Genomic DNA, 23718 nt, shown 5'->3' with positions numbered 1-23718 from the left:
TGTGTGTGTGTGTGTGTGTGTGTTTGTGTGTATGTATTAGGGAGATGGTATTACAAATCTGAATTTCATGGAGAGTTTCATATCAGATCAGGGCATCTAGGTGAAATGTTTCTCTACCTCGGGGTGATGAGAAGTAGATGAATATTTTTTTCTTTTTTTTAACCACTTCATCAATGTGCACTGACTATGTGCACTAACAGAGCTTCAGGGTTTGGGACTTTGGGTTAAAACAATCCCATCACTGCATGAGAGAAAAGTTTGTTAAAGGAACTGTTCACTCAAAAAAATGAAAGTTCTGTCAGTATTTACCTAACTTAATATGCTTATTTTTGTTGAAGACAAAAGCATTTTACTGTAGTTCCTGTCCATACGATGACAGGTCATAGTTTACCGCACTTTAAGAGTGATTTGGAGTGTCCTAAATTTACAGCCTGTTGGGGCCAGTGGATTACACACCGTGCCACAGAGAGACACAAACAGTGACAGACAGAAGAGAGGTCATGCACAGATGCACACAAGTCTCACATTACCCGCGGGGTCAGAGGAGGTTTGTTGGGCCTCTGTCGCCCCCTCCTGGTGAGCACTGGCTTTAACACACCATCTGAGAACAGTAGCCTATGTGGTGACAGTGGAGTCAAATGTCTCTGCTTAGGAATTATACATTGGCACAAGTTATAAAGAGCGACATAATAATGTTATGTATAGCGCCGTGTGGTTCAATTCGTTTTAAAATGCATTTACAACATGTAACAGTAATTTGAAATCTTTTGAACATAAAAATATCTAAAATCCACAATATTTATTCAGAGTTCAGACACACATTACTTCTTTAAAATCATTTCCCATTTTCTCTTAAATGCATTACATCCCATAAGCAAAATTACAAATGTTTCTCTTAGACAGCAATGGGATTAAATTGAGAGCAAATGGAACGAGAAAAAGAATCTCATATTCCTTCTGATTGCCCAGACACAAAGCAATGTTATTTTAGTATCAGTATCATATTTAGTATTGAGATACTATTATTTTAAGTTTTTATTAATATTTTGATTAGTTATTTTTATATCTTCCATTTTCATTTCAATTTGAATGGTCATTTTGTTGTGCGTTTTGTCATTTGTTAGTTTTTTATATATATTTCTAGAGGGGGTTTTTTTTCTTCAGTTTTAGTTATTTTAGTACAACAAAATGAGAAACATTGCTTAGCTGAAATAAAAACGTTTTTCATATTTTATTTTATTTCAGTTGACATGTATTTCAATTAATGAAACGATCTTAGTGCTTTAGTTTTAGTTTATAACCCTAATACTAAGTCTCCACTTAAAAATCTGAGCTTCCAATTCAACTCCAGTTCGATTCAATTTAATATATTTCTTATCAGATTCTTCCAACACTAAATGATCTACGCTATGCCATATTCATATCCTCTCATTTGAGACTTATTTTTTCTCTCTCTTGGACATTTTAGGAGGAAACATCGGAGACTAAGTTTTTAGTTAAATGAAAAAATTAAGAACTTTCCCAGACAAGGCTTAGATTAAACCAGGGTTAGGCCTTAGTTAAATACATTTAAGTAGCATTTATGAACATGCCTTAGAAAAAAACATTACTAGTGTTTACTTGAGACAAAACAATGCAAACAGTGCATTTTAGTCTGGGACTATCTTAAGCCTTAATTGTCTGTGAAACCATGCAGGAACATGTTTTCTGAACAATGAAACCTGCTTTCAATTAATTGAGAAAAGCATGATAAACTCATCTGGATGGCAACATATGAGCACAAGCAAATATTTATTTTTTCAACAATATTCAGCGTGGAAAAACCAAGCTGAAATATTTCATACTAATAAAGACACATCAGATATTTCACATTGACCTTTTCTCAAAGCAAAGTGCTGAGTGTGCAGTTCAGCCCCCTCTGTCATTTAAGCTCAGCCCAACAAACACTTCTCTTCCTCCGCGGCAAAGGGCCCCGAGTGTGTGTGAGCGAGTGTGTTCATGTGTCTGCATGAGTGAGCATAATATACTGTAATTAATCACAATGCAGCCTGTTTGACTCCAGAGAAATGAGAGATGTCTGGTGCTGTCTACGTCTCCACATGCTCAGCCTGTTCAAGGACATCTAGAACTATATGCATAATCATATTTGGGTTTTTAATTTTGCTTATTTTGTTTTGGGTTTTGTCATTCCATGCTGCAATCTTTAAATATGAATTTACTGTAGTTTATTGTTTTGTAAAAATAGTGGCATCTTTTCTCACTCCGATTCAATGAATATATGTGTCCAGCACATTGGACCTCATTCATGAAACACAAGCAGAATGTGAACCGTTTGTATTCAATTTAATGCAACAATTTGCATTGGAATGGTTGCATGCACAATGACATTTCTTCTGCATGAATGAGGTCCACAGTCCACAGACTGTATTTTATATGGCTGGGGCACAGAAGGCCTGACCTGATAGCACTTGACTCCTGCAGAATCCTTATCAACTATGCCGACACAATTTGTCCTGCTATGGACCGCTGGCTTAATCTGTGGAGAAACATGACAAAATGATTGGGGGGAGAAAACAGCTCAATGGAAAATCTCTGCATCTGCAGAAGCTATCTGTGCAATTGTACAGAGTAAATGCCAGAAAGTTTGAAACATGTCATTGAATGTCAAAATCCCACCTTGTTTTTTGTTTTTTAAATCAACTGTTCCGAGGGATAAGCATAGTGGAAGAAACGTCAAAGGAATATGTCAACAACTTTTCATGTAAATAGAGATAAGCTCCAATTCGTTTCTTGACTTAAGACATATTTTTTTTAAATCAAAGACGTTGCTTCATGTTCCTATATAGGAAAAATGTCAAAGAAATATTTGAGAAAATAATGCCTAAGGACACATCATGCATGAATTCTATTCAATTCTAACTACCGGTATACACTTTTATTCCTTTTATAATATAGCACTTTTATTGATAGCAGTGAAAAGATCTATTAAAAATACTAAAATAATATGAGTTATTAGTAGTAGTATTACTACGAGTATTTTAGTAATTTTAGATTCATTATTTTAAGTATAACAATAATTATTATCATATCCCAGAGCTGTTTCTGATGTATGCAAGCAGAACTTTTCAAATGTTTGCAAAAATGTTACTTGTTAAAATATTATACTTTGTATTAGATCATTCCCAGAATATTTCCAATGCTACTGTACGTGTCTATGGACATACAAATCATGTGGGTTAACTTGAGACTGGTCAGCATTTTCTCACACCTTTGTTTTGTTTGCTTTAAAAATGAAACCAGATCTGGGCAAACATTCACATGACAGAATAGGTATTTTCAAAACTATTTTTATATCTAAAATGTCAGTATTGGAAATATACGAGGCAAACAAAATGAGTGAAGTTACATTTTATAAGTTATGAGAGAAATTTATTGACAATAAAATTCATTTATTTACTGTACCACTATCAGGTAAATGTATAGTATAGTATTTGTATACTATATATACTATTGTATATAGTATTGTAATTACCACAATTATTAACATTTTATTGTGTAAATATTTTATATCACAGCTAATGTCATGAGCTTCATTCTTCCGTAACTAGGTGTTGAAAATACATGATGGCATCACAGTTTGGAGATTTGTTGAGGGTGAGTCACATTGTTGGACACCGGTCGACCCCACACCCTGAGTCTGCTGACCCCTCCGTCAGGGGCTATGACCAGACGCACATGAGTCACAGGCCCACAATGCACCACAGACTCCCCAGAAAACAAGTGCCTGTGGTGTGCCTTCAGCTAGATGAGGAAGATTGTGATCACATTTACAGAGAACAAAAAGGAATAAAGTTGAAGATGGAGGCAAATGAAATTTGTGCAATTCATACTTTTTGAGGAGGAAGGAGGATTCTCCACTTGGGGCTTTTGTCAGAGCGCCACTGGTTAAGAATTAAATTGTTCTCCTCATCTGGGGTCAAACTGCAGGCCTCGATCTTGCAGGAGTCTGGAAAATTCCCTAAGACAATAGTTGTTTTTTTAAATAGCCAATATAAAAAAAGAAAAAGCATATTTCAAGCTTAAAGTTTCAAAAGTTTGGGGTCAGTAAGCTTTTTTTAATGTTTTTAAAATAAAGACTCTTATGCTAACCAAACCAGTAATAATATGAAATAGTATTACAATTTAAAATAACTATTTTTGTATTTTAATATATTTTAAAATGTATTTATTCATGTGATGGCAAAGCTGAATTTTCAGAAATCATTCTAATATGCTGATTTGGTGATCAAGAAACAATTCTATTATCAATGTTGAAAACAGTTGTTGTACTGCTTAATATTTTTGTGGAAACCGTGCTACATTTCTTTCAGGAGTTATTTTATGAATAGACAGTCCAAAAGTCATTTAAGATGGAAAACATTTAGACAGAAAATGCAATAAAATTTGAATTAGCCTACTTTAAAAATAATAATAATAATATTGAATACTTCTAGTACCTTTAAAGTGGTTGGTGTCTAGCTCAATTTTGCTTATGATGCCAGGATGTCCTAGTCTGAGAATAGCCCACTCACAGCCTGGTACCTGCAATATGCCTTTCTCGTCCACCTGAAAAGTAATATATGGGACCTGTGTGGGGTATAACTGATGTCTATGATGTTTCCTAAAATGACAAGACTGCTTTTACCCTTAAAATCTTGGGCCGATCCAGGCGTCTGGCTGTCTCCCACCCGTCACCCATGTTGTCACCTCTCCCTAGGGCTACAGAGAAGCACACATTCAGACAATCACAATCAAGTACTGATCTAGATCTCAAAATCTCTAATTTAATAATAATATTCCATAATCTTCTCCAAACAATCATTAAATAGACCTTAACTTATTTATTGGGAAGTGATGTTTAGTATTCATAAAAATTAAGTATGGATTGTTTTTTATGATAAGCCTAAATGAAAGCAGAGATTGCATTTTAGATGTTTCTCTTGGCTCAACTGAAAAAAAAAACAAAAAAAACATAATGCCTCTTTAAAATGTTTCTCAATTTGTCAGCCCAGACAGCAACATAGTTTCGGCCCAGATTTGGCCCACATCTGGGCCATGTGGAATTCACGTGTACCAGATGTGGCCGGATCTGGTGCTGTCTGGCTGGGAGTCCAAAGAATCACTCACCAATCATATTGCGTGGGTGACCGTAGTGGGCATCGCTGTAGCCTACGCATACGCCTCCATTAACCAGGGCAACAAGATCCACTAGGTCTTGGCCAGGCACAGTGGACCAGTCCTTCTTCCCAATGCCATAGACTTTCAGCCTGGCAATGCCGCCATCTGCAAACATCGAACAAAAAAATGAAAGCTGAGATGTTTTTTGGACGTTGTATTTTAATATGCAGAAACAACTATAAGTAGGTTGATATTCCAGAAAAAGTGTAAACACTGTAGCAAAATATTGCTTTGTTTGTTTAAGCATCCTAACCAGCCCAACACAAACTCATTGGCTCAACCAACAGAGAGCAACAGTCAATAGAATATAAAAGTGTATATAAACGTTAAATATCTTGTTTCTATATAGAATCAACATCAAATAAATTGTTTGATATTTCTCCATCGTTTTACATTCAATTATGTTATTCACATAATTGGGGTTTATGGGGTTCTTTCCCCTCATTAAAGCCATTAGGTACTCATTCTTGTAGCTTTTGTCTCTTTGTAAAGATTTTCAAATACTTTTATGCTTCAAATCAAAGTTTGTCATTTTGTGCTTCATCTCGTAGCAGGTTCATAGCTTATTACATTTAGACATTTTTGTTTTAAACCCTGTGGGAAAAATAGTTACGGAACCGAGGCTACTGAAAAAAAGTAGCACTTTAAAGTATGGTTTAGTTGAGGACTAACAGTTTGACCGCAATGGCAGGCAGGGGGGGAATGCTATTATATTTATTTTCTGTTTGGTGACGCAATTACAAATGACAAACTTCAGCTTTAATTCAGAGCTACAATTCTTTCAACAATTCGTTGAAAGAATCTTTTCCTGTAGGCACCTTGGGCAAGAAATCATCCGCTAAGAAAAATGAGTAAATAAAATACCACATAAAAAATTTGGAAAAAACACATACTCTCCAGTTTTAAGGTGGTATATAAATAAAACGTTAATATTTTAGTATTATTTTACAAGCCTTCATTTGTATTCATTTTACAAAATAAATGGCTCTCTATAATGTTGCTCCGTTGTAGCATCTCTCCCCAGGCAATTTTTTTTATTATTATTATGAATGATCACATTCTCTGTTTTGTAATTTTTTAAAATTGCATCGAATGATTCATGTTGCTGAACATGTATTACCTGGATATATGTTGAGGCGGATATGGGTAACTCTGTGTGGATAGGTGACACTCAGGTAGTTGTGGCATGATTCAGAGTAACCCGGCTTCATCTCTGTCATCGGGACAATCTCCTTCCAGCTGTCTGAATTCAGCTGTTCAACAAAAATTCAGACTGAGTTCTGTTCCCTCAGATACACAGACTGTAGATTTTATGCATGATCTAGCACACTAGACGATATTTTACACCTTTGCCACAGCTTCAAACTGGCTTGGGGAAGCTGCCATGCCTGTACGATCTCCTTCAAGAGTGAACAATGGAATCTGATCTGATTTAGAAGTGACATATATTAGATATAATCAAGGTAACCTTAAACTTTATCCTTTAACGTATACTTACAGACCATAGATACCTACCCAGACAGGCCACTTGAATGGAGACGTATGGGCCATAGTTCCCCGTGAAGAATGATGTGTCCACATCAAAGCCATGAATAACTCCTGGAACTCCTAACTGTACAATGCACCAGTCGTGACCTTTAACACAAGATGAGGGACACATGCATCTTTCATGAGATAACTAAATCTGTTGTAAGTACAGATGGAGCACTCTTTGAGATTACAAAACGTGCCCTGAAAGCCTGGTCAGATGAGGAAGCATCTCAGTGTTGCAGTACATCTTTCTCACATGAGTTCATTTTACAGATCTTCAGAGAAACTGAATGGATGATAGAAGGATGTAGCCTGCAGCTACCCTAACTCATCCAGGTTCAATGGAACTCACTCATTAGAGAGAAACGAGGAACACAACACACAGAGCCCTATTTCAGTTTTACAGTGAACTTTGATTTGTGAAAATGGACTAATACCTGGAATTCTTTTCCTCCGGGTTTCCCAGCCATCCATCCATTTCCCATATTCAGTAAACGCTGAGGCTATGAATTCTGGAGGGTCTCGCTTCAGGTCATTTTAGAACAAAATTTTTAACATCAGATAATTCTAGAAAAGTTTGAATGCATGAATATTACCAGAGTACAAGCAAAATGACTACCTTCAATAGATTTCTGGCAGGGGCAAACCACTCATCTGTGGCAAAAATCACCTTTAATGACAACGTTAGTACTTTATTAGCAAATGCAATATAACATAGAACATATTTAAAATCTCATAAAATAGGGCATTGTTTGTTATATTTAAAATGCACTGTTATTCACCTTTCCTCCAGCTGTTTCACATGCGAGGTTGTTGAACTGCAGGAAATGTGGCTGACTGCTGGCCGCCTTCTGTATAGGTCGATTTGCCATGTTAATGCGAATTAGATTTGAGGTAATTATTGTTTCAAATTCAATTCGTTTAATATTACAAGGACCTAAGAAGAGGACGGTAGAGAATCGCTTACTCGCTGCGATATAATAGACTGACTGATAATATTTACCTACCCTCTCAAACTGTAGCCTATAACAGAGCGAAGTCCATCATTTATGATCAACAACTGTCACCGTTGAATATTATGAAAGTACAGAATGGATTCTTAAATAAAAGCGCGAGTCATTTGTAGCAACTAGAGTAAAGAACAGAAACGTGCAATTATTTTATAAATCTGAATATCTCCGTTTTAACAACCTACATGTGGTGGGATATTTCTTTACTATCACCTTGCATTGCTTGATTATGTAATAATTACGCACATTTTGTATGGTCTCGAACAGACTGTAACTGCAACCACAAGGAGGGTCATTACAAGCTTGAACAGTTGTAGTAAAACTTTTTTTTTTAAACAGTACTTTAAAATACTCATTTTCAATTCAATATAAAACAAATAACCTACTTGTATAGTACAGATCTGACCCTACTGAAATTAACCAAGGTTAACCTACATTTACATCATGACCCCGTTTCATAAAAAAAAAAAATAGTTTCATTCACCTGTGGCATTGGACAGACAATACAATCTTTCAATATTAACCCTCTGGAGTTCTTCGTTTTCCAGTCACACTCAAGACCTTCGCGGTCAGAAGTGACCGGACCCCTGAAATCAATTTTTATTTTTTTTCAGTAAAATCAATGAAATTTATTTTTGTTCAATAATATTTTTTCTTTTTCTTTTTTGTGTTTTGAGAGAATTTTATGAAAATAATTAATATTTATGCAATAATTATGATCAATTTTTTCCCATTGAATATAATAGAAAATGTATATATATATATTATTTTTATTATTTTTTAATTAATGCTGTATTTCAGGTTAAAGTGGATCCTTGGCCTACAGAAAACATTTTTTTAAATCACATTGGAGCCATCTGGTGGATGTAGTGAGCATAATTATCATGCAATATCATATTTTAACCACTAGATGGATTTACAGCCTCTGTAGAAAGGCTTGTGAATTCTAGTTGTTTTTGCACATATTTGCCTATTTTTTTCAGGTTGTGGATTTTAATTTATAATAAGTGATTCTCAAAGACTATTTTTGTCAAGTTTTTTGTTTGTTTGGTTGTTTTATTTTATTTTTAAAAAATAAAATAAAAATTATATTATTTTCGCATAGACATGAAAATCACTATCCAAACTTAAATGGTTGTAATTCAAGAATGCTTTGGAATATAGACCTATGGTTGGTCTTGTTTTAAAGAAGACATTTGCCAGATTATTGTAGAAGTGAAAGAAATTATGAAAGTGAAACAGAAAAAAAGTTATGAAAGTTTGAGTTAATAAAAATGAACAATGTAAAATTTTTATTATTTATATTTTATATAAAATATATATATTATAAAATATATTTTACTCTAAAACTGCAAGAAAATGAAAGCCAAAAATCTTAAGAAGTTGTGTTCCAAATTTTAGGTTGATATCTCAAAAAATAAGCTTTCAGTCAAGATTTTATTTTGGCGCATACCAAACTTTTTCACTAGATGCATGGAACGCCAAGCTTCCTTACTGACCATATAAGGGCGCCTCCATTTTCATATATGTTTTGAGTGATCTGAACCATGTATTTCCATAATTTTCATACAATTTATGAAGTAGACATCCTATTCAGAAGTAGTATGGGTAGTTTGACAGTATTTGATTTGAATTCAACCTCCAATAAACACATCAAAAGACCACATATGTGCTGCAATAGGCCTGGAGGTTACTAGGGAAGAATTCCATCGTTTGATCTTACACTGTGTGTGTGTGTGTGTGTGCGTGTGTTCAAGAGAGAGAGACATAGTGTGTGACCTTTGCATTTTGGACCCAATGTCTCCCCTTTATTTGATTCATTGATTTGATTTCACATATTCTCACATTTCTCTGTTACAGTTTCACCAGTCTCATATTTCCCTATGTGTGTGTGTCTGTGTCTGTGTGAGCATGTCTATTTTGCAACCTTGATGGCTTACAGTCTCATGCTTTCATATCTGTGTGCTTTTTATTCCTTACATTGATGAATAATTGCTTTTATTTCACACATTTCCCAAAATTAGCTTTTGCAATGACACACGTTCATTTGTGTGCGTGTGTTTTTGTGTGTATAAGTGTGTGTGTGTGTGTGTATTTGTCTGTTTTGCACTCTTGATGTTTTAGAGATTCACCCCTTCACTGTGTTATGCTTTTTTTCTGCATCGTGGCTGATTTGTAGATTGTACGCACAAAAAACCTCTGTATTTTCATATTTTTGCCATTTTCCCATTCATATCCTATGGCCGGTCATTTTTGACCGAAGGCCATGAGTGTGACTATTTTTTTTACGACCACTTAGACTTTTCAAATCATGTCCCCAATTTTTTTTGTGTGTTCATATACTAAGTACCATAAAAGTCACCAAGTTTCGTACCATTCCGATGAAGCTACGATTTAACATTTTTTTATTTAAAAAATTCCGGTCGGAAACGACCGAAGAACACCAGAGGGTTAAAAGGCTGAACAAACGCTTTGATCTTTTTTTCCTTCGTTACAACAATAGTACAGGGCATTGACCAACATGTTATCGGTGTAGAACTCCTGCCAAAATGGTCACCACCATAATCACAGATGGACTGGTTTAGATCTTTATCTGTTGGGATCCAGGATTAAGCCAGGCATGAGTTTGGGCACTATAAAAGATACTGATCTTTGTGGCCTCCATAAAAAAAAGGGGGCCAACACATGTGACACTGCAATCTGATGAACATTTATGTCCAGACAAGAGTGAAGTCATAGCAATCCTTACCACTTCAGAAAACCATCCTTTTCTGCCACAATGCTTTCATGAACTAACAGCTTACTCATAAGACCACATAAAAAACAAAAACAAAACATTTAATGACTTGGTAATTTTTTTTAAAAAAAAGACAGGGAACATGACAGTAAACAAATTTATTTTGTCATCTGCACTTTACAGTTGGAACTCCGGGAATTCAAATATCACATCCTTGCCTGTAAGCTTCTTGTAGACACCAGAGAATGTCTCAACCTGAAACAAGAACCACAAATTAGCTTAATTAATATTCAGTGAAAAGACTAAGAAATTGTGACAGTCACTTATAAATTGAAATGTAGAGAGCTGAAAATAAAGCTAGAGCATAGCCTACTAATTGATGGGTTTTTCAAAAGGTAAACATCTCCAGTTAAAGTCAAGGATAAAAACAATCGGAGAACGATTACATAAACAAATCAAATTAGGATTGCCTGATAATTCATCACAAATCCCAAAATAGAACCCCAACTTTAACAATTAATAGTGTGCACTGCATGGTTTACCTCCCCAGTAACGGCACAAAGGGCTCTGGGAAGATGTAGGAATATACAGGACGCCGTCCACACCAGCCAGAGGCCGGGGACAAGCTTGCTATCCAACGTCGTGGAACGGGACTGTACGTCATGGCACCAAAGTGCTGCGCTCCCTTACGCCACACGGACAGAGCCACATGAGAGCCATCTCACAGGATGTCCACGTTGGGTTACTGCATTTAAGAAGAGTAGTACTCACTTTGTGTTCAACATTGTTTTGCTGTGCCTTGTCGAGGTGGACCTTGATGAGCCTGCTGCTGTCCAGTTTCACGCGAATCCTTTTGCCAACAATTTCGCTGGGGAAGACCAGGTCCTCAAGGATAGCATCATGCACATTAGTCAGAGTTCGGCTAAAGGAGAAGACAGATTAAGTGGACAAGTTCAGTGTTCATCCACTAAACATTAGGTTCAAGTCACCTAAAAACATGAAACATCCTAAATATAACAGATTTGGATGTACACTGCATGGTTTACCTCCCCAGTAACGGCCCAAAGGGCTCTGGGAAGATGTAGGAATATACAGGACGCCGTCCACACCAGCCAGAGGCCGGGGACAAGCTTGCTATCCAACGTCGTGGAACGGGACTGTACGTCATGGCACCAAAGTGCTGCGCTCCCTTACGCCACACGGACAGAGCCACATGAGAGCCATCTCACAGGATGTCCACGTCGGTTTACGACACGCTAACAAGGCCAATCAGCACAACTCTGATATGGTAGGCAAATTCACACTGAGAAAGCAAGCACTACTAACCCTGACTCCGCAAACACAGCTTCCAAAATGCAACAAGACGACATTTACCTCCTGGGACGCTTCTGCTTGTTTTTTGTGCGGCTTTTCCTTGTGGGTTTAGGCAGGATTCTTCTCTGGAAAAAAAGATCAAGATTAAAACCATTAATTTGGTTGTCAACATGCTAATTCTTAAGCAACATCACATTATTGTGGCTCTAAATGGCATGTGCACTGCATGGTTTACCTCCCCAGTAACGGCCCAAAGGGCTCTGGGAAGATGTAGGAATATACAGGACGCCGTCCACACCAGCCAGAGGCCGGGGACAAGCTTGCTATCCAACGTCGTGGAACGGGACTGTACGTCATGGCACCGAAGTGCTGCGCTCCCTTACGCCACACGGACAGAGCCACATGAGAGCCATCTCACAGGATGTCCACGTTGGTAAATCAAAAATCACACTAAAGCTGCCTTTCCACTGCACACGACGACATTCACATACGATTGTCGCATTTCGCCCCCTAGTGTCAGTCGCACAGAACTTTGAAATTGTTCGTAGAGTAACCGTTACCCTCGGCTATTCACAATGGTAATTTTTTTTTTTTTTTTTTATGAATATAATGCATGCATGAATACATCCACACAAAACAAATTACCCTCAATACATCTAAAAATAAAAACATAAGATTTTATAGAGCTAATCAATATAAAGATTGATTTATCATTACAAAATATTTTTTCTGCCATAATTAACCGACATTGTACAGAAAGAGAGTTTACAGAATAACGTTAGTCAAAATATTGGTAATTCTAGCCTCGCTCATAGTTTTGATTAGAATACATCACATCCAGTCGCATAAGGTCTATTCGCAGAAGTTCAGATATTTCAATGGATTCAAAGCTCAAATCGGATCCAAATTTTCAGCATACGCATATGATCGGAACTCCCCGCAGCTCCCGTACGACTCTCCATTGGAAATGAATGACGTCCGGTCCGACGGCTGCCGTTTGTCGTGTGCAGTGGAAAGGCGTCTTAAGGCTAAGATTCATGTTAAAGGCAAAGTTTAAGGACCCCATGAAATGACTTGACAAGTGTTATCTGGTCCAGTGCCAACCCTGTGCAATTGAAACAGGATGTTTGGCAGGATATAAAAGGGCTCAACCTTTTAGAAATATCCAATAGGTCAGTGCAAGGTGAAGATGAGCATTTTAAATCTAAAGAGCATTTGATTTGGACAAATTAATTTTAATAGAACATACCTGCGTAATGTGACTGGACAAATCAAATTTGACCTCGAGAGCACTGGATTGGACATTTAAAATTTTTAGTTGTCCAGTCAAACTTCACAGGTAAGCTCAATTTTTAAATCTAAAGAATATTTGAATGTTAACATCAATGTGTTGAATCACACTAGCATAAACAATGGCCTCAAAAGAACAGACATGGACTAAAGCCACAAGTTTAATTTGGATTTAATGAGGTCATTTAAATTCCACCCCAAATGACAATAAAAAAAACATTGCACTAAACACTAGAGGAGAGTTTTAGCAGCAACTTAAAATACATCAATAAATACAAAGTACAGCACAGCTAACACTTGTTCTACATTAAAAATCAGATGCTTAAAAAGGACGAGTCTTACCTGTGCGATGAACACCACATGCTTGCCGCTGAATTTCTTTTCCAGCTCACGCACGAGCCTCACCTGGATCTTCTGGAAGGACTTCAGCTGGGGCACTGGCACAAAGATGATGATGGCTTTCCTGCTACCACCAACCTCAATTTCCTGCAAGAGAGAGAGAGAATGAATAGTGTGAACAGGCACACGATGCATTAATCTACGAAAGACAACCTAGTATTAATTCAAGTTTTACATTTTACAGTGGAGAGCATGTGCACTGCATGGTTTACCTCCCCAGTAACGGCACAAAGGGCTCTGGGAAGATGTAGGAATATACAGGACGCCGTCCACACCAGCCAGAGGCCGGGGACAAGCTTGCTATCCAACGTCGTGGAACGGGACTGTACGTCATGGCACCAAAGTGCTGCGCTCCCTTACGCCACACGGACAGAGCCACATGAGAGCCATCTCACAGGATGTCCACGTTGGTTATGTCAATTATCAGTTCAAACAGCTATTTATTGTACTAGTGCTGTAGCTGAACTACTGCAATGGTAATCATCCAAAATGAATGAACCCAAGTTTTTACCTTAGCAGCAGTGATGTGGAGCTCCCTCAGCTGAGCCTTCAAATCGGAGTTCATCTCCAGCTCAAGAAGGGCCTGCATGAGACAGACTGAAGTTTATCATAAGAACGGTCGAAGAGGATACAGATGCATGCATATCAAATTTTTTTTTTTTTTAATCATGAGTTACTGAATTATACCTGGGAAATGCCAGACTCAAACTCATCTGGCTTTTCGCCATTCGGCTTTACTATTTTCGCACTGGTACTGAACATGGCCTGTGTCTGAAACACAGAAACAGACTTGTAAGAATGAAAACACGACATAGTATAGCAAGATTATTTCACTTTAAAAAAATGGTGTCATTTACTAAGCCTCACTTTGCTCCAAACCTAAACTTTCACAATTCAAAAAAATCTTAATTTTTCATAAAATGTAGGCTGAGGCCGTCAGGTCATAACATTACGCACATTTCGTTTTGTGGTACACAGATGCAAGCCACGGGTTTGGAAAAACATGAAGGTGAGTAAATTAACAAAATTATTGATTGAATTACCCTTTAAAAGTGACATACAATCTGATGCGTCTGTAACTTACAGGTAAGCTAGGTGACATGCTATTCATAAGAAACCATAATTTAATAAATTAACCAAAATGTCTCGGCATTTAATCGAATTCTTAATTATATTAATCAAATTTTAACTACGGCTGTTCTAAGTAAGTCACCGGCTAGGCGGCTACCGTTAAGAAAAACATTTTCTAGTAACTCGAAGTGTGTTCTTAGCATGCCGTTAGCATTGATTAGCTAGCACAGAATCACTACATTTACATTACAAGTTTAATTCTATCACAAATATAAGTCTTCAATATATAGTACTTTACTTAATAGAGGCATTTTCGGGCATATTAGAACACCACATGGGCCGCAGTAATACTGTAGTACAGACACGTCTGCTAGCACATCTTACATTTATAAATTCCTGTTTCTAAAATAGCCATCCATTTTCGTACATACTCGCATCTAACGCATCTCAGTGAAAACAACATATGAAGCTCATGCGTGGAGGTAAATATTACTTATTTTCTACATTTTAACTTGATATCCCTTTAGCTGGGCACATTCAGTAGACTCACCTCTATCAACGACGGCCTGGGAAGAGGCCGTATTCTCGCGAGAGGCCGGTAAAAGCGTGTTGGTGTGTTGCATTATGGGAAATGTAATCATCATCCTCGACTGCAGAGGGCGCCCGTTCTTCTTATTTATCATGTTGTGTAAAGGAATAGGTGCAATATTTTGTTAATTTTATTAATTGAAGAACATCATTATACAATATTATAAATAAATAGTTTCAGGGATTCTGGCTAGTTTTTTTTAACGGACTTGCTATCTATGAGGAAGTTTAAAAACACATGTCTAATCATGTTTTACAGGTTATCTCTCAAATGGAGTTCCATTGTAAAAGTTCGCGAGTACGACTCATTTATTTTTTTGGAATCATTTAACAACCTACAGGAGTTACTACAAAGATCCGCTGTTCATAAGCCATTTTTTACAGTCTGTTCATAAGAGTCATTCGTTCGTACTGGTGTGCTGTATGTTTACGATTCACCAAAAAGAACCGGTTCATACGAGTCATTCGTTTAGGAATTGAGCTCATAGTAATAGACAGTAAAAGATTGAGCTACGCTGTCGCGCAGAATGTTCGTGGATCAAAAGAGAATCGGCTCATAAGAGTCAAATGTTTTAAAATCGGGCTGTACTGGTCGCGCTGAATGTTTTCGACTCACTAAAATGAAATATCTCTCTGAACGAGCAGCATCTACATAATATTGCTCTGAACGCCCACTTTTAATAAGACCGAGGCCATGTAACTCAATGTTTTTATCGCTGGTTTCGTATTATTTTTATCTCAGTGTTGTCTCCTTCCTTGCAACCATAGACTGTAAAAAAAAAAGCTTGCAACATGTCCACCACACTCCATTCAGTTGGTGGCGGTAACGCACTATGAACTGGATTGGGGGAGTTATAATGTAAGAAGAAGGGAGGAGAAGCTGTGAATCTGAAAAGCGTTTGGCTGGACTGGAAAGACGAATATAAGTATTAAGGTGACAAGAAGTGATAATAAACAGCAGATGGCAGTAATGCAACTTTTTGGATCCCAACTGCCCTAAAACAACGAAGAAGAAGAAGAAGAAGAAAAGCGTTTGGTCAGCCGACTGTCAACGTGGGTGGGTGCACATTCTGTGGAGGTTTTGCTAGCGAAACGAAAGTCAAAACTGTTGGATCCATAAGCATTTTGTGAAAGTCTTTGTCAGGTTATTTTTATGGTTATTGTCATTTCAAATGCCACGACTAAAGGATATTGTAATGTTTACTCTGCCCTGAGCAGAGACTATGTTGAGATTGCCTGGGTTTTTCAATGTTGTACGCAGGACTCTCTGTAACGCCGCAGAAGAGATGGGCAAGAAGGGAACATTTTTCTACGCTGTGAGGAAAGGATTTAAACCAGGAGTGTACCAAACATGGTGAACAGGAAGCTATATGACTATTTTCTGTACTTGTGAGCGCTTGTTGCACTGCATTGCATTGCATGACCACGCATTATTTCTCTCCTAAAGGGAGGAATGTAAACATCAGGTGGATAAGTTTCCCTCCGCAAGTTATAAGAAGTTTGGCTCTGAAAAGGATGCTTGGGCCTTTGTGAGGAGCCAATCTGCAGCACCATCTTTTGGGAGACCAACTGGTAATATCAAAGATGTTATACACCCCTATAAAGATCTGCCATAATGATGCATCATCAACAATATTTCAGGTGTTCAAGGGAAAGTATACAGGAGGGAGAGGGGTAAGCTGTGCCTCTATTTGTGTCATGTGAAATGACCATATATTGAGAGAGAGCCAGATATTTTTTTCTTGGGTTTTATTTGTAAATAGTCTTTGTAAATATGAAAATAGTGATACAGTCTGTGGTAAGTGATTTTACCGTTAAAGTTGGCATTCTTTTATTGAATTATTAAAAAGCTTTCTTTTATCAAATTTTATCAAATGCCGCGGCTGACTGGCTGAGCGTCGAGCAAGCGTCTGTAAGCTGCCAGTCGGATCACGGCCATTTGACTGGTTATATTGGGATAACAGTCCCCAAAACATCAATCATACACAAGAATAAAGGCATGACATTATATTCATAATAAGGAAACAATTTATTTCCTTGTAGCGAGAGTGTCAGGCAACGCCTTATACTCGCACTATGAGCCGCGAGTGACTGGATGAGCGCCGAGCAAGCGTCTGTAAGCTGCCAGTCTGATCATGGCCATTTGACTGGTTATATTGGGATAACAGTCCCCAAAACATCAATCATACTAAAGAACATAATCATATCAACAGATTCCTAATAAATGAGCTAGAAAGAGAGGAACACAAAACACAAAAACTCAAAAATCAATGGTTTCTGAAACTTGCCAAAGGCAGACTGCCAGACAAATAGCCAGCCACTGACAGGTCACGTGACCTGCCAGTGGCGGCTCCTGGCGGCCAGCTGAAGATTGAATCCCTACTGAAACTATACTATAAAGCAAGGGATTGACATTATTTTTTGTTTGCATTTAAGGATGTGACTATGAGGTCCTGCCTCCCAGAAACGTGCCTGATTCCTCAATGGCTGTACCCCTTGGAAGTAAAAGAACCCATGAGGACTCTGAAGATGAGGGACCTTCCTGTCCGAAACGAGTGAAACTCATTGAGGTCCCACTGTCAAAGACAGCTGCAGCCAGTAGTGATGGATTTACCTATATGGGTAATTATTGTGTGTAATAGTCTTGTTGGAGATAATGGACATTTTCAATTTAAATCAAAACAGAATTAGTAGACCAATATTAACGTTGTTAGTTTTACCATAGTTAAATGAAATGGGCTACTTTTTGCTGGGGGGGTTTTCAGGTGATTCTGTAGTGGTGTACACTGATGGATGTTGCTCCGCCAATGGAAGACGAGGAGCGCGTGCAGGAATTGGTGTATATTGGGGTCGTGATCATCCACTGTAAGTCATCTTTGATTAATGGCATTCTGGAAAAACAAACAGTGCAACTAAAGACAACAATGCTTTCATATCCAGTGTTCAACAAATAATTATAATTCAACATCTTTTCTTGCCTCACTGCAAAATATATATTTTTACTTTTATAAATGTAAATACATACATTTTATATATATATATATATACATACACCGGTATATATAAAATTGTGTGTGTGTGTATATATATACGGTATATATATATATATATACAATTATTTATTTATTTTTTAACTTTTCATTCTTTTCTCAGTAATGTGGCTGAGAGGCTTTCAGGGAGGCAGACCAACCAAAGAGCAGAATTACAGGTAAAAATTGTGAGGTGCTCACAAACAGAGTTCTTTCTTATAACCTGTTATCGATAACTGTATCATTAAACATTTAATCACAGGCTGCATGCAAGGCACTCGAGCAGGCCAGAGAAATGAATTTTAAAAAGATTGTACTATACACGGACAGCAAGTTCACCATAAATGGTATGCACTCCCTGCTTTTCTGTTCAAAATCTTGGTAAAATGTCTGGTCAAGAATCAGTGTAGTACTGTTTTTTTATTTTTTTATAATGTATTTATTGTTATAATATATATATATATATATATATATATAATTTTTTTGCTTTCCAAAGGCATCACAAGTTGGGTAAAGACCTGGAAGTCTAATGGCTGGAGGCTTAAAAGTGGTGGGGTCATAATCAACAAGGAAGACTTCCAAAAGCTGGATAAACTAAATGCAGACCTTGAGGTCGTATGGGTATGTTTTATCTGTACAATATGGCATCTGCTATTCTGTGCGTATAACTTGTGCGTTTCAAGCATGGTGTCCCAACCTTAGTGTATAAACATTCTTTTAGCATGTAAATGTGCAGCTGTAGACTTTCTCAGTCCATCAATTTTGATAAACACGCAATGAGATGTCTTGCATCTCTTTGAATAATTTTTGCTAAAGCTGATATCTCAGATGATTAGTTCACCCAACAATTCAAATTCGTTCATTAGTCACTCACCCTCATTCCTAATGAGTCGTTCCTAACCCATAAGAGCTTTGTTTATCTTCAGAACACAAATTAAGATATTTTTGATGAAATCCAATGGCTCCGTATTGGCCGGCTCCTCCATCAGCACCACACGCATGAGCCGTGGTTATAGTGAACGCTCCAATGTACTGTACTTCTTGATCAAAATGTTTAGGATATTTGCTGGATAACTTTAGTTGCACTCTACAATCAAACATGAACACAGTGTCAGATAAAAGGAAAAAAAAAAAAAATTCAGTTACAGAGTCCAACTCCAACAACATGAAATCAATATATGTAATAATAAATCTAATTTTCATCTATTAATGACTATGCCATAACTTTAATTGAGAACTGAAGTTGATAGATACCTGGAGGCTATTTGTTTTAATTTTATATTTACATTTTTGAAGGAACAATTGTGTTTGTAGCATATCATGCATTTCTGTAGCCTCGTGAGACCATCCTGATCTCGCGAGCTTTCAAGGTTTCACTCGCAGATCAGTCTGGATACTTTCCGTTAAAGAAAATTTGGGAGCAGTTCACCAAACGAACGTCCAATCAGCGTTGGCTTTGAGGCGGGTTGAGGTGTGACGCAACGAGAAGCGCGTCAGTTCAGTCTAAAGAACATGTCGGCTTCAGCGGATGAAACTAGCATCAGCGTGGCTATCGAGCAAGTTTTATCGGAATTACAGAGTATTTCTTCACTGAAAGAAGAGCAAAACACTGCTCTGGAGGCTTTTCTCAGAGGAAAAGATACGCTCTGTTAGTACGTCATATGCTTCGTTGATCTGATTGGTTGATTTGGCCCGTCTATCACCAACATAGGCCAATCAGCTAACCAGTATTTTCGCCCCTTACCAAAACTACTTCAACGGAAGGTTTCCAGATGGATATGCGGAGCAAATCCATCTGGCGGAGTCAGGTTAGCATTTCTGTGGTACAAACATTTTTAGGACTGTGTCATTACAGCACTAAACATCAGAACCCTTCTGCTCGCTCTCCAATGTTGTCATCAGTGCTTGGCATTATACAATGATCAATAAAACAAATGCATGGAATAGCCAGTAAATTTTCTCTCTCTCAGTGAATATCTCTCTTATTCTTCATTTCTAGATGCATGTACCAGGTCATGCTGGGTACACAGGCAATGAGGAGGCAGACAGACTGTCCAGGGTGGGAGCAGCAAAGCCCCCATGTTAGCACACTGTTGTCACATTCATTTTATAATGATGCATTGTTTTAGGTGCCTAGGCTGTGTGGCTCTAGTTTGTTTATGCTTGATGGCTAATGCACTTTTTCTTATTTTGATCTTGTTTTGCTAGTGTTGTGATGTTGCAAACAACACTTGAAACAAGTTTTTTTATTTTCTGAAGAGTGATGTCTATCTAAAATGTTTGTTTTTGATTGTTCTGTCAATTAAATTGTCATGTTCCTGAGATTGATTCCTGGTACTTATTTTTTCCATCTCAGACACTCTTTTAGCCTATAAGCACTTAGGACATTTTTTGGGTGCATTACAAGTGACAAAAAATAATTGTAGTGAGTGTGCCGCTGTTAGTTTCCAACATGACTAATATTGTACCACGGTAATGTATTATTGATCCTTATCTTTGAATGTTTCATCTTGCTCTTATCACAAATGTGTTTTCAGTTGAAAAATCGTCATTGCTTCAAAATGCACTAATGCTGAAATGCCTCCACGCGAACAGCAGGTGTCACTGCAGTTCATGCTGAACACTTGATGGACTAGATCTTATCTTCACAAAAAACAAGCTTTGCTCTTAGTTATTAGTGAGTCTTTCCTTTCTTCACTTGGGTTATTTGAAGTACATGATGGTTATCCTAATTAAATTGTTTTTAGTATTTTTCCTGATACCTGGGGACAGCGTCATCCCATTCCATCAAATTGTTTTACACAGGATTTCTAAACTTTCCAGGAATATTTTACCCAAAAATGTAATTGTTTATTTATCCCCATGTTCCAAATCTGCGTGACTTAACAGTCACTATACAATGAAAGATGTCATGTTTATGGGCCTCAGTTTATCAATCAAAAAAATATCTTGTGTGTTCTGCAGGTATGGAATGACATGAGAGTGAGTATATGATGACAGAATTTTCATTTGAGTGAACTAATCTTTAACATTGAACAGTGAGACTCCTAGCCTGTTGTCCATGTTCAATGTTCCAGAAATTCTCTCTTAGTGTTGACGTTTTTTTCCTCAAGCTTTAATTATAACTGTCCTGTCCGATTTTCTGCTTTAAGCCTGCGTCTAGACCAGCCTTGAGTGTTGTCTTAAATACAGATAAGCTGCACAGCAGGCTGAGAAGGAGTGGAGGCATCTTCTCTTTTATGAAATAAACAGAGGTGAGAATCTCAACACAAGGGCCTCAGTGCGGTCCGTCCTGACCTTCGCTTGCAGGGCTCGGCTCCTCTGAATTCCCGCTGAGATCCAAGACCTTCAGAGCGGGATGTACGGACAACAGTTATAGGTCAGGAGACTCAGACTGTCCTTGCCTGGTGAAAACAAGGAGGATTTAGTGCTCGTAACCTTTCACAGCTTTAGGGTTCTTGAGCCTACCTTGTACAGCAGATTCTCAGATGTCTAATGGAAGTCTTATTTTGGGATCTGAAGCTGAAAACTGTCCTCAAGCCTAATAGAGAATGTAGATCAGCTCATTTTGTAATATTTATGGAAGTTGGTTGTTTCAACTGCTAACGTTTAGATCTCATCTGAAGGCTGTTTGATAATCAGACACGGTGATAATTTATTATTAAGGGAAGGAGGAGGCACACACACAAAAAAACACCCCATCATTACAGCACATCTGGTCTCTGCTCTCTTCAAAAACCATGTCACAGCTGACTCGGGCCCTCAAATCTGGAAGGAAGTGTAGGGGAATTTCCACTAATGAATCCAACAATCACATGATGAGGGCTCTTTGTGCAGGGACTTCAATGGAAACCACATTCGGAGCAGACACAGCGAGTCACAATCAAAGCCGTTACCACGGGAGCAAAGCTGCAGCTTGTAACCGAACAGACATCTGTTTCCATGACAGCTGTCTGGAACGGCATCAGCCTAACTAACTGCTGCCTCAGAACTAGTCTGACTGTTTGATATCTCTTGCGATAAAGACAGAGAAGATTCTGTCAGATCCCCTCGCAGCTTCTTGTTGTGATGCGCTAATGCGAAGAGAGAAGTTTGCATTTGTGTTTATTTTGTTCTTCTTTGAAGCTGCCGGAATCAGAGGCTGCAAAATAGTGGAAAGGAGAAGAAACACCCAAGAGAAGTAAACATATGGAGCGAACTACCCCGGTGAGCTCGACGGAAGCCTCTTCAGAGCGACTGAGCTTCTGCGAAGGGTATCTACAATAAAGACAAACAACTTAAACACAAGTTAAGCTGAAATGACAACATTTGTGGCATAATGTTGATTACTACAACATTCATTTCCACTCTTCTTTTCTTTAAAAAAAAAACATCAGTTGAGAACAACAGTGAGAGGAACTTACAATGGAAGTAAAAGGGGCCAATCTGTCCCTTACAAAAATTAACCATGGTTTAACAACAAATAAAACCACAAAACAATGGTAACCACAAATTAACCATTATCCCTTGCTGCACTAAGTATTAAGTAACCATAGCTTAGCCGTGATATTTGTAGTAAAACTGAGTATACAAATGGTAATCAATCCAGCAAAAAAAAAAAAAAAACATGGTTACTACACCATGGTTAATTTTCCTAAGGGGTAAACATTCAAATACTTATTGTTTCTATATAAGTCACCAGACATGTGCACCATGCACCAACAAATATGCATTGTAACACAATTTTAGTGTGGAAAATTGTTTAAATTATGAAATTCACATGTATGCATTTATTATCTATGTGTCTTAATGATCTTATTGTGAACAATTCATCCATGCATAGACTGTTTTGGTTTGTTTGTTTTTTTATCCGAGTGTAATTTTAAATCAGAATGTCATAATCTGATCTTCCGGTCCTAGCAGAGAAACTCCTTAGAGTAACTCTAAATCTGTGAGACAAGTCCCTGTCCTGCACTTTTTAAAAAAGTCTTCTATGATCCGTTTACCTCAGGTGTGGTCCACTTCCCAATATGGAAGACTTGATCTGTCGCTACTTCCATTACATTGTGACTTTAAGTCTTCCATAAATTGGTCAGATTTGCTTCTATTGTAACTGCCTCACTCTAACCTCCATTTTTGCTTTGAAAACGAGGGACTTGATGATGACAAAATGATGCAGTGATGTGTTGTCAATTGAGCTTAACTTGTACTGAACCCAAAATATTCCTTTAATAAGCCAGTATTTCCAGTTCTGCATGGTTTAGATGCCGCCTGTTTGCAAGGGCAAGGCCTTCCCGCAGAGAGTGGCTTGACAAGGTGAGCTCCAGCACTGCGGCACTCTGCAGCTTTCGTTCTTGTTCTCTCTCGCTTCACCCTCCCTATCTCTCAGACAGTACACCTGCTTAGGAGCTCTCCCAAACCCTCACTACTCTGAGATACCACCTAGCATTAACCACTGCACTGCATGGTCTTATATGCACATCAAAACGCAAAGTCCTTGACCCAAATAGTGCAGATGGCCATGCTCCGAACTGCCACTTAAAATCAGTGAGCT

At 37.8% G+C, this 23718-nt stretch overlaps 3 protein-coding genes and 4 non-coding genes across 8 annotated transcripts; 1 reads left to right on the top strand and 6 right to left on the bottom strand.

Annotated features, from left to right (window-relative positions):
* Nucleotides 1-1774: 1774 nt before the first annotated feature.
* On the bottom strand, nucleotides 1775-7719 carry allc (allantoicase). 2 transcript variants are annotated; one of them, XM_056240095.1, is made up of 11 exons: nucleotides 7530-7719; nucleotides 7367-7417; nucleotides 7185-7272; nucleotides 6733-6852; nucleotides 6565-6644; nucleotides 6338-6470; nucleotides 5167-5322; nucleotides 4685-4758; nucleotides 4497-4605; nucleotides 3891-4018; nucleotides 1775-2536 (listed from the first exon to the last, which is right to left on the bottom strand). In XM_056240095.1, the coding sequence occupies exons 1-11, from the start codon at nucleotides 7617-7619 to the stop codon at nucleotides 2339-2341; spliced, it is 1227 nt and encodes a 408-aa protein (XP_056096070.1). In that variant the 5' UTR covers nucleotides 7620-7719; the 3' UTR covers nucleotides 1775-2338. The 2 variants fall into 2 exon arrangements, with proteins under 2 accessions (XP_056096070.1, XP_056096069.1); XM_056240094.1 differs by lacking the exon at nucleotides 1775-2536 and adding an exon at nucleotides 3408-3801 and having other exon boundaries at nucleotides 7530-7666.
* Nucleotides 7720-10637: 2918 nt separating this feature from the next.
* Nucleotides 10638-15201, bottom strand: rps7 (ribosomal protein S7). Its single transcript, XM_056240100.1, has 7 exons — nucleotides 15119-15201; nucleotides 14185-14268; nucleotides 14009-14080; nucleotides 13441-13584; nucleotides 11869-11933; nucleotides 11266-11416; nucleotides 10638-10749 (listed from the first exon to the last, which is right to left on the bottom strand). Exons 2-7 carry the CDS (start codon nucleotides 14257-14259, stop codon nucleotides 10672-10674), a joined length of 585 nt encoding a protein of 194 aa, XP_056096075.1. The 5' UTR covers nucleotides 14260-14268; nucleotides 15119-15201; the 3' UTR covers nucleotides 10638-10671.
* LOC130075518 (small nucleolar RNA SNORA73 family) lies at nucleotides 11015-11235 on the bottom strand. Its single transcript, XR_008805532.1, has one exon. It is a non-coding gene; the product is annotated as a small nucleolar RNA SNORA73 family (small nucleolar RNA).
* On the bottom strand, nucleotides 11519-11739 carry LOC130075516 (small nucleolar RNA SNORA73 family). Its single transcript, XR_008805530.1, has one exon. It is a non-coding gene; the product is annotated as a small nucleolar RNA SNORA73 family (small nucleolar RNA).
* On the bottom strand, nucleotides 12022-12242 carry LOC130075517 (small nucleolar RNA SNORA73 family). The gene has a single exon (XR_008805531.1). It is a non-coding gene; the product is annotated as a small nucleolar RNA SNORA73 family (small nucleolar RNA).
* On the bottom strand, nucleotides 13688-13908 carry LOC130075519 (small nucleolar RNA SNORA73 family). Its single transcript, XR_008805533.1, has one exon. It is a non-coding gene; the product is annotated as a small nucleolar RNA SNORA73 family (small nucleolar RNA).
* A 1002-nt stretch (nucleotides 15202-16203) lies between the features above and the next one.
* rnaseh1 (ribonuclease H1) lies at nucleotides 16204-20507 on the top strand. Its single transcript, XM_056240098.1, has 8 exons — nucleotides 16204-16510; nucleotides 16604-16728; nucleotides 17593-17778; nucleotides 17922-18021; nucleotides 18310-18364; nucleotides 18448-18532; nucleotides 18682-18806; nucleotides 20185-20507. Exons 1-8 carry the CDS (start codon nucleotides 16380-16382, stop codon nucleotides 20269-20271), a joined length of 894 nt encoding a protein of 297 aa, XP_056096073.1. The 5' UTR covers nucleotides 16204-16379; the 3' UTR covers nucleotides 20272-20507.
* The last annotated feature ends 3211 nt before the right edge of the window (nucleotides 20508-23718 follow it).

Source organism: Rhinichthys klamathensis, unplaced genomic scaffold (assembly GCF_029890125.1).
Source record: "Rhinichthys klamathensis goyatoka isolate OS25496 unplaced genomic scaffold, OSU_Roscu_1.1 h1tg000579l_1, whole genome shotgun sequence".
In the NCBI taxonomy this organism is placed as follows: domain Eukaryota; kingdom Metazoa; phylum Chordata; class Actinopteri; order Cypriniformes; family Leuciscidae; genus Rhinichthys; species Rhinichthys klamathensis.
This window is presented reverse-complemented; position numbering and strand designations above follow the sequence as displayed.